This window comes from Ictidomys tridecemlineatus, chromosome 11 (genome assembly GCF_052094955.1).
Source record: "Ictidomys tridecemlineatus isolate mIctTri1 chromosome 11, mIctTri1.hap1, whole genome shotgun sequence".
NCBI lineage: Eukaryota > Metazoa > Chordata > Mammalia > Rodentia > Sciuridae > Ictidomys > Ictidomys tridecemlineatus.
Window position 1 is genome coordinate 50,235,763 of NC_135487.1, and position 13,927 is coordinate 50,249,689.

The 13,927-nt window shown below is 44.0% G+C and overlaps 1 protein-coding gene across 1 annotated transcript in view; it reads left to right on the plus strand.

The window, feature by feature from the left end:
- The first annotated feature begins 3,864 nt into the window (after positions 1–3,864).
- The window catches only part of Cachd1 (cache domain containing 1), a 204,412-nt gene continuing 194,349 nt past the window's right edge, over positions 3,865–13,927 (plus strand). The window contains exon 1 of the mRNA XM_005337719.4: positions 3,865–4,737. Coding sequence (XP_005337776.2) covers positions 4,486–4,737 — 252 coding nt within the window. The 5' untranslated portion in view covers positions 3,865–4,485. The remainder of the gene's footprint in view (positions 4,738–13,927) is intronic.

Below are 13,927 nucleotides of genomic sequence, written 5' to 3' on the forward strand. Positions count from 1 at the left end.
CTCAGTGAGACTCTGTCTCTAAATAAAATACAAAATAGGACTGGAGATGTGGTTTAGGTGTCAAGTGCCCCTGAGTTCAATTCCTGGTACCCTTGGACCACCTCCCCCATCCCCCCCAAAATTCTCTTTTCTGGATACTGAGGTGCACACATGTAATTCCAGCTACTTGGGAGGTTTGAGGCAGGAGGATCTCAAGTTTGAGGCCAGTCTGGGCAACGTAGTGAGACCCTGTCCCAAAATGAAAAATAAAAAAGGGTTGGGGATATAGCTTGTGTCAAGTGCCCCTGAGTTCAATTCCAAGTACCAGGGGGAAAAAAAATTCTGTCTTCCCCAGTGACTGTTAAGTTTTTAAGGACAAGCAATTGTTTTCATCTTTATACCCCTAACATCCAGCAAAATCATTGGTACATAGCAAATGCTCAAAAAGTGCTTGTTGAAATATATAGGAAAAAATAGTGATGCTTTGGATATAAAGGTGTTTCTTATGCCGGGATCTATGTTGCCAATTACTTTGGATTGTCTTTCCTTTTTTTTTTTTTTCCAGAGAGGTACACAATAAAATTGGCAAAAGAATTGAATTTGGGGGCTGGAGTTGTGGCTCAGCGGTAGAGCACTTGCCTGGCATGTGTGAGGCCCTGGGTTCAATGCTCAGCACCACATATAAATAAATAAATAAATAATATAAAAGTTCCAACTAAAAAAATATTAAACAAAAAAAAATTGAGTTTGAAGTCGTAAGTTTCCATCCCAGCTCTACCGCTTAGTAGTCTGTACATATGGTCAAGTTCTGTACTTTCCTGTGAATAGATTTAGAAAAATCTTGTCTTTTCTGTTTTGATACTTAAATGCTAGGATATAAGAAATATACTAAGGGCTCAGGAATGAAACATTGCTTGCCATATAGTAATACCCAACCCATGGTAATGTCTCAGAAACTTACATCTACTACTGTTATTCTATCTTCACTGGTCCCCAAATGGAAAGGAAATGGGAAATATGATGATTTGCAACATCTGCAGGAGAAATATGAAAACAGAGAGGATCTGTTACAGGATTCAATTTAGATTATTAGGCATTTCCATTTATTTAATAATAAATCATAATTGATATGATTTATTATTAAGTAAATATTCATATTCTCATAGAAGTTAACAACCTTGTGCTGAATTCTGCTGAGTTACTGGTTCTACTTTTCTGAGCTCCCTGGGTTCCTTATTAGTATAGTTTGCAGTCACTTATTGTTTTGTATGGAAGGTTTGACAGCAATATGGGACTGAGCATTTATTGCTAACTTGGGCCTTTTTTTTTTCACCCCAGAGTATACAAAGGAGAAACCTGGTGGCTTGGAGACTCCATTCCATATTTTTGGAAATCTAATTAAGAGTACCTCAATACAGTTTGACACAGAATTTTTCTTGGTGAATGTTTCAGCCAATCATTATGAGAAAGTAGCCTGTCACTGAATAGCTTTCCACCTCCTACATGTAGAAGAGCAGCCAGTTTAAAGAGGACTCTTGGTTCATTCTTTGTTGCATTCAAGGAACAAAACTGTCAGTGCAGTTTTTTTTTTTTTTTTTTTTTTTGCACAGTATTAGTGATTCATAGCTTTTCTTAAATTTTTTCCAATTTTCTGTTCATCATTTCTTGAGTTTCTTATTCCAAGTGTAAAACTGTGCTAGAGACTGTTCCAGTGACCAAAGTAGACACAGTAACTGAGAGTTAATTGTGATGCAGTTGGTGATAAACCACACCTGGAGAAACATCAAGATGGGAAAACATTTGCAGATGGACAATGCAGGGCTTCATGTTCAATACTAGAACTTGGAGAGGAAGCAGATAGTGAACTGTTATCTAGCTCAGTCATGAGCAAGGGCTACAGGAGCACTCTGGGGAGGAGGTAAGGCCATTAGAGAAGTTTCATGTTGGCCTATGGTCTTCTTGTTGTGACCCTTTTACCATTTTTTTTCCCCTCCATTGTTCCATTGCTCAAATAGTTGCACAGTTAATAGTGTCCTCTTTATATAGAACAAGCAATTGATCCTTTGGTACATCATGACAAAATGGGGAAAAATTCTACTATTAGTTGAACATGTGGATTGGATTTGGAATGGGAATGTTCTGAAACAGAGTTAGTTTGGTCTTGGTGATAGTCTCTGTAATGGGTCACAGGTCCTATGCACTCCACTCTCCCATCCCTCTCATTGGCTTTCTTAGCTGATTTTTGTGCCATTGTAGGTCCTACATGTTATGCTAAGGGCTTTATGAACCTTTTCACAAAAACTCTGGGTGGTATAGTTAATGCAGAAACTGAGATGTAACAATCAAAGGCATGGGTGTGGAACTTTAGAGTGCTTGCTTAGCATGTGCAAAGCCCTGAGTTCAATCCCTAGTAGTACCACAGTTGTGGGGTGGGGATAGTAAAGGTTCAAAACGAACTATAGAGTGGGGAAAAAATTATAAAGGATTAGAATCTCAAAAAATACCAATACTCCAAAGAGGAGCAATGGAAGAGAAGCCATTGTGAAGGCCTTTCAGGAAAGTTTAGAAATTTGTGACAACTTTGGATCAGGTGAAGGTGAAGGGATTGGCCCTGCACTTAACAAGCTCACTCCAGTTCTACTAAGTAAAACAAGCATTGCAGATACTAAATGATGGTCTGTAAGATTCTGATATGCCTGTTACATGGGGATATAGGGTTGAGAGTGTCACAAAATGAAAACATACTAATATAACTCAGAATACTGACTGAGGAATTCAGAAGAGAGAAACATCAGAGGTAAGCTGGACCAGGAAAAGCTTACAAGAGAAGGTGGTTTTTACCATAATATGATCAAAAAATTAAGATAGAAGATTTCACTGTAAAGTGAAGAGAGCATTAAACCCCAGGTTCTAGTCCGTGGGACCATCTCTGGTAGGTAGCCCTAGGCAAGCTCTTCAATCTTTTTGGACATGACTTGGTTTTCTAGGAACTCACTAACTCTAAATTCAGAGTCCATGGAGAGGAGAATAGCTGCTTTGCACAAACACTCACATAGTGCCATTTACTTGTATCAGGTGCTTTCAACAGGTGATTTCTCAGAGGGCCTGAACCAGGAGTCAGGAGCAAACAGGAAAGATAACCCTGCCTGCCCATGCTTGGGAGAACAGGTGTGTGTACGATGAGATCCGGTTCAGTTTTGGTTTTGCTTTGGCTCTTGATGGAATCAGATGGTTCATTTTTTCCAAGAGAGACAGAAAGAACAGTCGGGTTTAAGAGCAAGAGCCTTGGAGTAAGACTTGTGCTTATATTCTGGATCTGCCTTTTGTACCCTGCATGACCTTCAGCAGTTTATTCCACCTTCTTAAGCCTTAATCTTTGTTACCTAAAATTTTGGGATAAAGATCTGTACTTCTAGGGAGGTCGTGAGGATTAAAGGATAATGTATACAGACTCCAGAGCACAGTGCGGGGCACACAGTAGCTAGTTACAAAAAGAAGTCTGTTGCTTCCACGAGGGCGAGCTATTGTTACTAAGAACCTCGAAGAAAGGGAGTGAAGGTTCAATGGCAGCTGCCGCCTTCCCAAATCTCTGCCAGGCCGAAAGCCAACGTCCTAGAACTTAAAGGGACTTTTGACGGGTGGAACCTAGAACGGGTGTGACTCCGAATCTCTCGCGTGGGCGGAGGTGGTGACAGCGCAGGCAAGGAGGTGTCTCTGTGTCCCGCCACGAGAAGGTCCAGTGGTCCCCTTCCCTCGGGAAGTTGGTACCGGAGAAGAGGCTGTCCTCGGGGCCCCCAGCGTCTCAGGGGCCGGTGCTGAGGCGGGATCCAGAAAAAGAGAGGAGGGGCGACAGGGGGACTTTCCCCGCCTCTCTCCCTCGTTCCATAAATCACCGCAGCCACCGCAGCGGCGGAGCCGGGAAGTGCACGGAGCCAGAGCGCAGCGTGGTGGCACCAGACACCTCCCTTTCCCCCACCTCTTTCTCTTTCTTTCAGTGTGCGTTTTTTAAGCCTCTCCTCTCCCTCCTCGTTCTGTGGCTGCCCCAAGCGCGCAGCCGGTCGCCGCTCCTCCTCCGGGTACGACCGCCCGCCCTTACCGCCGCGGCTGCAGCCTCTCTGCGCCAGGACTCGGGAAGCGAAAGCGGCGAGGCTCGCGGCTGCTCCTGTCGCCCCACCGCCGCCCGCGCATCCGGCCTTGGGCGCCTTTCCGAGTCGCCCACCGCTCCGCGAAGCCCTGCGGGTGCCCGGCGCCCTCAGTGCGCTCGGGCGGCCGCTTCCTCTCCCGCCCGCCGCCGCAGCCTAGCGATGGTGGCCGCCCGCGCTCCCGCGCTGTAGCCGGGCGCCCCCTAAGTTTGGGAGCCGCCGCCACCGCGGCGCAGAGACCAGAGTGCAGAAGAGGAAGAAAGTTTTGTGGGGTGCGCCAGGCGGGCCCTGGGCGCACCTCCCGCTGCTTCCTTCCCGCTTCCCCGCGCCTGGAGCCGGTCGGCGGGGAGTGGCCCGAGGCAGCATGGCCCTAGAGCCGGAGGAAGAGGAGACGGTGGGGACTGCAGCCCTGGCCCTCCGCTGTCCGGGCTCGCCTGGTTGGGCCGGGGCCGGGGCCGGGGCGACCCGGCCGCCGCTCTGGTTGCTCTGCCTGCTTTCGTGCTGGCTCCTGGGCGCTGTGGCCAACGCCGACTTCTCCATCCTGGACGAAGCTCAAGTACTGGCGAGTCAGATGCGGAGGCTAGCGGCCGAAGAATTGGGGGTCGTCACCATGCAGGTAAGTGACCCCCGCCCCTTCGTGCACCGGAACTTGCCAGGTATTCTGCCTTTCCTCTTTGCCCAGGGCCGACCCTCCTTTTGCATGCACAGAGCTCCCTGTCCTGCCGGACTCCTCTGTCCTCTGCACAGATCCCAGACTACAACCAGCTCCTCTTGCATGCACTCATCTACCCCTCTTTCTCCTCTGCAGAATCCCCTGCCCTCTCCATGGAACCCACTTTCCCCTGCACCGCTCCCCTCTTCTGAGCACCAGATCATTTTTGTCGGCCTGAATTCTCCGGTTTCCTCGCACCTTTCCCCCTGATTTGTGCACGTTTCCTCAGCAGGCGTGTTTTCACCCTGCCACCCCTGCAAACTCCCCTGTTTCTTTGTGTCCCCATCCCGGAGCACCAGGCCCCTCCTGGCTTGGGCGATTTTCGAGGACCCCACCCCTTTCACAGCCTTGTAATGTCCTCCAGACCAAGGCGCACCCCTGGGCGCCGGAAGGGAAGGTACCACAGCTTATTCCCCGTTGCTCTGGGCCACCCTCACTCACATAGGAGGGCTGCCCCGGAGCAGCCTCCGCGCCCCCTTTCCCCTCCCGGATGCTTTGGGGGAGGGGCTGGCCTGTTAGATTCCCGGCTCTGGTCCTGGTGTGTGTGTGTGTGTTGGGGGGGGACTCTTTTTGTTGCTTTCCGCTTTTGCTGCTTTTTGATTTTTGTTTTGTGTGTGCCTTTGGGGAAAAAGGGACAAGGGAGCAAAGTGAATAGGATTCCCATTTCTCCAGATTGTTTACCGTGGCAGTCCTCCCCAGAAGAGGGACTTACAGAAAAAAAAAAAAAATTGCCCGCGGCTAATAAGGAATCCTGATGATGTTACTAAAATAACCCAGAGTAGTAAAAATTGCTCTACGGTAACCACCTGGAGAGTCTATCTCGCCGTTATTTTAATCTTCTTGGCGGAGAAGGCCCACTCCATTAGGAAAGGTTGAGATGACATTCCGAGTCTGAAACCTTTGCTGTAACATTCTTACTACAATAACACCGTTCTCTTATACACTACATTCTAACAATAATGGTGGTGAATGGGGTCTTCGAAAGAGGAAGTTTCCAGGAATGTGTTCTTGGAATAGGTTTCTAATTTCCATCCTGCTGTGACTATTCCAGCTCTCAGGGGCTAGGTATTTGGAATTACTTTGGGATTCAGGTTTCTGACATCTACACACACACACACACACACATATATATATATTTAACCCCTACCCCCATCCCAGGCTTCTATCAAAAGGATGCAGTTTTCCTAAAACAAGTTCTACAGACCTTCCCTACTGTAGCAATGATGACTGGATTTTTTTTTTTTTTTAAGAGTGAGGGGAGGTTGGGGAGTGGATGGTTTGCTTGAAAGGTAATTTTACATTTATTTGCAGACAACTGGCCCTGAAGTGCAATAGAGTCGGATTTTCTTCATTTACATAATAATAGGTACACTTTTAAGAGACACCATTAAACTGTCCCTTTCTATGCGTATCTTTCTGGGTCTGGTTCATTTATAATTTTTTTCCATGTGCATTTTCTAAGTTCTTAGGAGTGAAGTGACTTTTTTTGGGAAGAGAGGGAAAACTAGGGTTTTCTTTCCACTGGTGTTTCAATTCAGAACACAAACAGAATTGTGTTTTCGAACAGAGGCACCTCTTTTAACAAAAGAAATTTAATATACTGCTGTTTTCAACTTTTCTTTTAGAATTAGGTGGCATTTGCCTCCTTCATCCCATCACTGGGGCTGTTCAAGGGATCTTAGGGTTTCCTCCCTTCCTTCTGTAGGTTAAGGAGTTGCTTTTGCTAAGATTCTGACAGCCGTTTTACTGTTTCTCACCCCGTCCTTGACAAAAGGTGAAATCGGATCCCAACACATTGTCATTCAGGTAGGGATCCAAAGCAAATGTAGTTTTAAAAGGCTTCCCTGTTGAAAAGGAGACACTTTAGGGGGAAAAAAAACCCCTCTGAACCATGGGGGGTTTGTGCCCAAATGGCCCTTTATCTCCTCCCAACTGGCCTCTCTCAAACACCTTTGCAACCTCATTGTGGAAACCGACCTCCTGTGGACAGGGTTTTGTCTGGCAAAATGTGAAGTGGCTTCTTTCCTTTTTTGAAAGAAGATGCACGTACTGTATTTAAATTCCTCTTCTTGAGCTGTACATTGATCTGCCACTTGCATTTCTCTGGGAAAATTGGGGAAGTCTCTTTTTAATTTAGTTAGACTGCCAGCATTGGGAGGGGGAGAACTTGTAAAATGAACTATAATGCCATTTGGATTTCTAGCTTTCAGGATAAAGACTGTGAACCTCACATTCTTCTCTGTAAACCTTTGGGCCTTGTTCAGCAGATTTGAAATTAATGTGGGGTTAGTTGCCTAAAGTGTAGATTATGTAGCCCTCCCTTTTGGAATGTTGGCTTTTGCAGATACAGAGCTAATCAATGGTTACAAGGAAGATAGCCCCATCTGAGCTGGGGCAGACTTCCACACAAAGATGAGTGGGACAGGAGCTTTGCAGTGGGGGGGAGGGGTGGAGAGCCTTTTTCAGTTCTTCATTTGACCTTGACATTTTAGCACAGTATGATCTTTCTGATCAGCACATCATTCTATTTATTTATTTAAATATATGTTTTTAGTTGTAGATGGACACAATACCTTTATTTTATTTTATTTTTATGAGGTGCTGAGTGTCTAACCCAGTGCCTCACATGTGCTAGGCAAGTACTCTCCTACTGAGCTACTGCCCTAGCCCAGCATCTCATTTTATGAGAAGATTTATGAGGCCAGTTTATTTGTAAAAAGCAAAATTTCAGACTTTTAAATAGCTGTGCTGCAGAAATTCTCCAAAGACATGTATTTATTTATTTATTTTGGTTTGGCTCTACCAACAAGTGAACATACCCAGCCTTTTGTATTTTTTTTTTTTTTTTTTTAGTTTTGAAACAGGATCTCACTGAGTTGCCCAAGTTGGCCCCTCAAACTTGTTATCTTCCTGCTTCAGCCTCCTTGAGAAGCTGGGATTAGTGCCATAGGCCATGATACCCAGCTTCCAAAGACAATTTTTAATTTTGAGAAATTGCAAAGTAGCACTCAAGCCAGGCTTCTTGTTCTGTAGCAGTTAAAATGGTAGCACATACTGCTCAGAGGAGGTTGTAAGTAGTAATTCTACAAAAGCAAAAATGAGGATGTCTTTAGCACCATACTTTCCCATGATATGGTTTTTATGCTTGCTGATAGAGAAGACAGTTTGAAAAGAGGTCTATCTTAAAATTTTATTGGAAAAGTTTTCTAATAAAGGCTACCTACTCATGTCTTTTGTTTTGTTTTTTATTCATTTTTAATAATGGGCAAAATTTTTTAAAAAAAATCTTCAGACAATTTGCATCAAACAATTTTGCCAGTGCCCTGGGAAAGCTGCCACTGAATGCTACCCCCAGGCAGCAGACATCCATACATCATGGGTAAAAGTCAAAAACCTAATCATCATCTCCTCAGGGGTCCCAAAGAGTGAAGCCATCAACACTGTAGTCTGGGGAGCACAAACTGTGTCCAGGGTGACTTGTTTCTGCCTATTCATTTGTGCAAGAAGTTTTTATCAAGCAGCATCTCCATTCAGTAGAAAGAAACCCTACATTAAGTATCTGGAGGCCTGTGTTCCACTGTTGCCATTTGCAAGTAGGGTGATTTCATTTGTAAAATTGGGGATGGCAACTCTTCCTAGAGATTTGCTTTGTGGATTTAATGGAAGTAGAGCACGCGAAGTCATCTGTTATGTTAAGCTGAGGCTGAGAAATGTTGATGGATGTGGTTGCTCTTAAATGGAGAAATAATCATTGAAAGCTTACTGAGCTCTCTGCTAGGTGTTCAGGGGGTTTGCAAGGAAGTGTTACAGCACAGATGTTTAGGAGTTTGGCTTCTGGAAGAGGGGGTAAGATTGCACAGGTAAAACAGTCAAGCAACAATGCCTGCTTGTTAGAAGGCATATATGCCTTGGGAGTCATTTCACCAGGCACTTATAGGGCCCATTTAACATTATATGACAATACAGGCTTCCTAACAGCAAGAGCCTGGCAGAAGGCCAGTGTGCCCGCCTTGGTGAGGGCTCTAACGCACTCTGCTGGGCTGGGCACACTCAGTATGAATTTGGCAAACACACCAGCAGGTTGATCAGACAGACAGCTGCTGTATGGGGCCTGGGAAGGGAAGGGGGAGGAGAAGCACAAACTGGAGCTTCATCTCAAGTTGAAGAAAGAGCAGCAGCCAGGACACAGAGTGACTTCAGGAACTAAGGGATCAGCTGGGCAGACGTGTCTATTGAAAATAGGAAGCAATGTTGTAAATAGTGACTGCAACTGAATGTGAAAAAGCAAGTCCCCAGTGCATGCAGTAAAACAGCAACACAACAATACAGAAACCCAATGTTTGCTTTTGCATATGTCCAATAAACTTTTGGGGGAGTTCTACTCTGAGAGATCTTGAATTAGACTGTGCCAGTGTTAAAAGGTAACCAAGATCTGGTACATATCCTTCATCTTTCAACTAATAATCAGAAATAGATACAAAAGGCATTATGATACAGGGGGATAGCAAAGGACGTAGAGGCAGTAGACAGAAGCAGGTTAGTGCAGTGGTAGAGAAGGAACAGGATGACCACAGAGAAACCTTGCTTAAGCCCTTCTGGAGGTCAAGGAAGTCAGTGACTTTGCCCTTGGCCTTTTCAGTAAAATGTCCACATGCAAAGGGTAGTTCAGAAAGCAGTGGCTGCAACTTTAGATGTGAAGGGTAACCACATCAGCAGTCATCAGACATTTCTAATTCTGTTTGGTGGCACTAGACAAGGTAGTTGGTATATCTTGAACTCAACAGGAGAGTGGCTCTGATTCTTCCCATATTTCTCTGGGCATTTACCTGGCATTTCTGTGGTTATTAGACATAAATGTCTTGGTGACTCCAGTACAACTGGAAGCTGAATTGTTGTCATGTTTAAGTAAGGTGCACATTGTCCCTGGTCCCATGTATACCATATCAGGAATGGTGTGGTTTTGAATGAATTGCATGTGGCTAAGCAATATAGAATATTTCAGGGGATTAAGAATCACCTATATCTGTAAATAATTCTATGATTCTCTGCCTGTGTACAGTATCACTCTTATTGGGAAAGCTGACATATTGCTTTCTTCTGAAATTGAATATTTGGAGCAGGAGAAAACTGAAACCAACCATTAATAGATAACTCTGAGTTGAACTTGGCAAAAATGAGCCCCCTGTAGAAAATATGTTGAATGACTTACGATGGACTGTCCCTGTTGTGCTTAATCTGTCTTTGACTTCCTTTTCACTATTGCCTGCATTAGCTGGCTCGGTTCCTTGTGCTTATTACATTTTCCCTGCCAATAGTACTTCAGTCTTGGAAAGTCTTGGGGAAGGAGATGGTTTCACACTTTGTAACATGCTGGTGTTATTTTTGGTTGCTACTCGAAGAGGTGATTCCTTGAGCTTAAGTGGATGAGTAGGCAGGAACCTTTCAAAACTCTGGAATTTGGGTATTAAGTGGACTGAGATTTATTTTGGATCTTCTTGAACCTGGCATAAGAACTTATTGAAATTCAAAATATGAAGGAAAATAGGGACACGAATTTTGACTCAGCTGGTTATTCATTGTGTGACTTCTGGCATATTTTTGAATCCCTCTGAACTTCAGTGTCTTCATGTAGTTCAAGGGGCATTTAAAAAAAGAAAAACTGGGGGTTAAACCCAAGAGCTCTCTATTTTTGTGATTGGGTCTCTTTAAGTTGCTTAGTCTGGCCTTAAATTTGTGAACCTCCTGCCTGAACCTCTTTAGTAGCTGGGATAATAGGTGTGCCCCACTGTACCTGGCAAAGGAGAAATATATCTTAAAAGACAACAATGTCTATCATAGGGTCTAACATGAGAGCAGTCAGTAAATAGAAATATAAATATGGGAGAAGTCTGTTTAGTGTTAGTGCACAGAACATGGAGTTCAGCAAACATATCTCTTGAGTTTGAGAGAAATCTAATCTTTAAAAACTTAACATTTCAGTGTGGTCAGTCCCCTGTCCCAGTGTTTCTAGAGAGAAGTGCAAAAACCTCAGACATCTGGTGCCAAACCATCCTTTGAGGTTTCTGAAGAAAATATTAGACCTGCTATTTATAGTTATTTGTTAACTTTTAAACTTTTTACAAACTTTTTTTTTTAAATATGGAAAGGTAAAGAAAATAATGTAAGACAGTACATCTGTTTCTTACCCATCTTAAACAGTTATTAGCTTGCGGTCAACCTTAGTTTTATTTTTTTCTCTACCTCTGCCTCCACCTGCTTTTCCCCTTCCCCCAGATTGTTTTGAAGCATGTTTCAGATATCAAAATTTCAATTCTTTTTGTACTGAGGATTGAACTCAGGGTGCTTTGTCACTGAGCTGCCTCCCCAGACTTTTTTATTTTTTTAATTTTGAGATAGTCTCAGTAAACTGCTGAGATTGACCTTAAATTTGCAATTCTCCTACCTCAGCCTTCTGTGTAGCTGGGATTATAGATATGTACCACCATGCCCAGCTCATTTGTGTCATTTTAAAATTGCATTCTTATTTCTATATTTTTCGTGTTTCATTTTATAAATGGTGTTTGGTTCACTAGTGTATAGAATTTTCAATTGATAATATATATATATATATATGTATATATGTATATATATATATATATATATATATATATATATATATGTATCCTTAAATTTTTTTGAGGGGGGTGGTACTGAGGATTGAACTCAGGGACACTCAACCACTGAGCCACATCTCCAGCCCTATTTTGTATCTTATTTAGAGACAGAGTCTCACTGAGTTGCTGAGTGCCTTGCTTTTGCTGAGGCTGGCTTTGAACTCATGATCCTCCTGCCAGGTTATCCTTAAAATTTGTTATGGTGCTAGGCCTGAACAAAACCACTGTATCCTCTAGGCCTTTATAAATAGCTAGTACCTTTTTAGGGGTGGAGGGTAGGAGTGTGCTGGGAAATGAACCCAGGGCCTACCACTGAGCTATGGGAATCTCCAGCTTTTGAAGAGCTAGTACCTTTACTCAGCAACTTCCCCAGTCTTCCAGATGGGATGCCAAGATTCTCTTGAAGCTCCTCTGGGTTTCTCCCTGCTGGGACCTTCTGACTGTCATTTTCATGCCTGTTTCCCCGTAAGGTTGTGTAGTTCCTTGTTTCCTTATGGCTGTCTGGCAGTCTGGATATATGTTGATGCATCATGACCCACATCCTCACTTGCTCCTGTTCCATCCCCTTCCAGAAGAGGCAGGGTGAGGAAAGAACAAGGCAAGATAAGCTATGTGTGGAAGACAGGGGAGGACTGAAGAGGAAGAGCTGACCTGTTCAATGTTTGTCTTCTAACCAGGCTGTCAGCAGATGTTCACAGGCAGTGTTGGGGTGGGGGAGGGGTCCTCACTGCAGAATCAGGCCAGAAGACTGCAGGAGTCACAGGGGGTATCCTGTGCCTCACTTGGGAGCTCCTGCCTCATCAGGGAGGCTAAACCAACTTGACTGGTTCAAAACAGAATATACGAAGAAATGCCAAACTATGGGAGACAAGAGTATTTCCAAGTTTGCTAAAACTAATGCACACAGAGGTCAGTTAGACAAAATGAATGAAGCAGGTATAGGTCAGAAGAGAGAGGTGTTAAATATTATCAGCCAGAGGGTACAAGCCAGGGCAGCAAGAGGGCAGGTACTACTCAGCCTGGTGGCAGTCTGGGGCCAGTGTTATTACATCTCTTTGTTTTTCAAGAGAAGCAGAATATGAGGTTTTTATATGAAGTCTCTTGATTCTTAAACTATTGGCAAGTAATTCAAATTTAGGACGGGGGGACTCAACAATACTATTGGGGCCAAACCAAACATGTCTGCATGCTGGATGAGGGCAGAGGCCACCAGTTTTCAGTGTTTGGGTTAGAATTACTCAGTGGGTTCTGGAAAGTAAAGCTGTTGCTTAGACACAGGCCATGGGGAAACACATTTCTATATAATATAAAGGAGAACTTTGTGATGAACAGCTCTAAAATGAATTGCCTTGAGAGATGAGCTCCTTGTCATTATAATTACTTCAAATATTTCCTCTAAGTTTATTTTGTGCCAGGTACTATGTTAGACCTGTGATATCTACCAGTTAATTTCTGACATAATATGATTATGAGACAGGAGGTTCCGGATGCTTGGAGAAGTATGTCAGGGATGTTAACTTACCTGGGACGAGGAGGAATTCGAGAAAGCTTTCCTGGAAAGTGGAATGGATAGAAATGGGTTGGTCAGAATGGAGTTCCCAGAAGTCTCCTTGTGGAGGGAAAGTGTAGCACCTTTGAGGAATGGAAAGATGGCATTAAGGTTTGGCATTCAGAGAACTGAGGGTAGGAGGCATGAGAAGAGGGTGGAGAAGTAGAGAGAGGTCAACCTGTGGGATCCCTAGAATCTTCATACCAGTCAAGACTTGCTTTATGGCAGGTTTCAGAACACTCAATTCCCACTGGCTTGAACAAGAAAGAAACCTACTGCCCTGTGCAATTTAACCATCTGTGGTAGGTCTTTGGGCAAACTAGATGAGGCCTCCAGGATGTGGCTAGTACACCATTTCTCTCCCTTTGTATGCCACCTTGTTAAGTAGATTCTCACCTATTCAATATGGTGAGAACCATGTTTCACATGGCTGACAGAGGCTTACCAGGTAGTTGAGAACTATGCTTCTTGGGCTTCAGCTCTTTGTATTTAGAAATGTTATGCTTGGGGAAAGGAAACAAGAATCTGGAAAAAGCTTAGAATCCAGGAAACACTGCAGAAATGATTTAAGATGTTAGTAATCATCAGTTGTTAGAACCTGTTACTTTTCTGGGTTCTTTTTTTTTTTTTTTTTTAATATTTATTTTTTAGTTCTTGGCAGACACAACATCTTAGTTTGTATGTGGTGCTGAGGATCGAACCCGGGCCGCACGCATGCCAGGTGAGCGCGCTACCGCTTGAGCCACATCCCCAGCCCACTTTTCTGGGTTCTATGTCCCTGAGTCCAGTTCAAGAAGGAGGCCCAAAGATAGGCTGTCTGACCGCCCACCTGCTGAGATGCATCCCCAGGCTTTGTGCCAGTCTAAGCTCAGCAGCCCTGCTCTTGACAAGT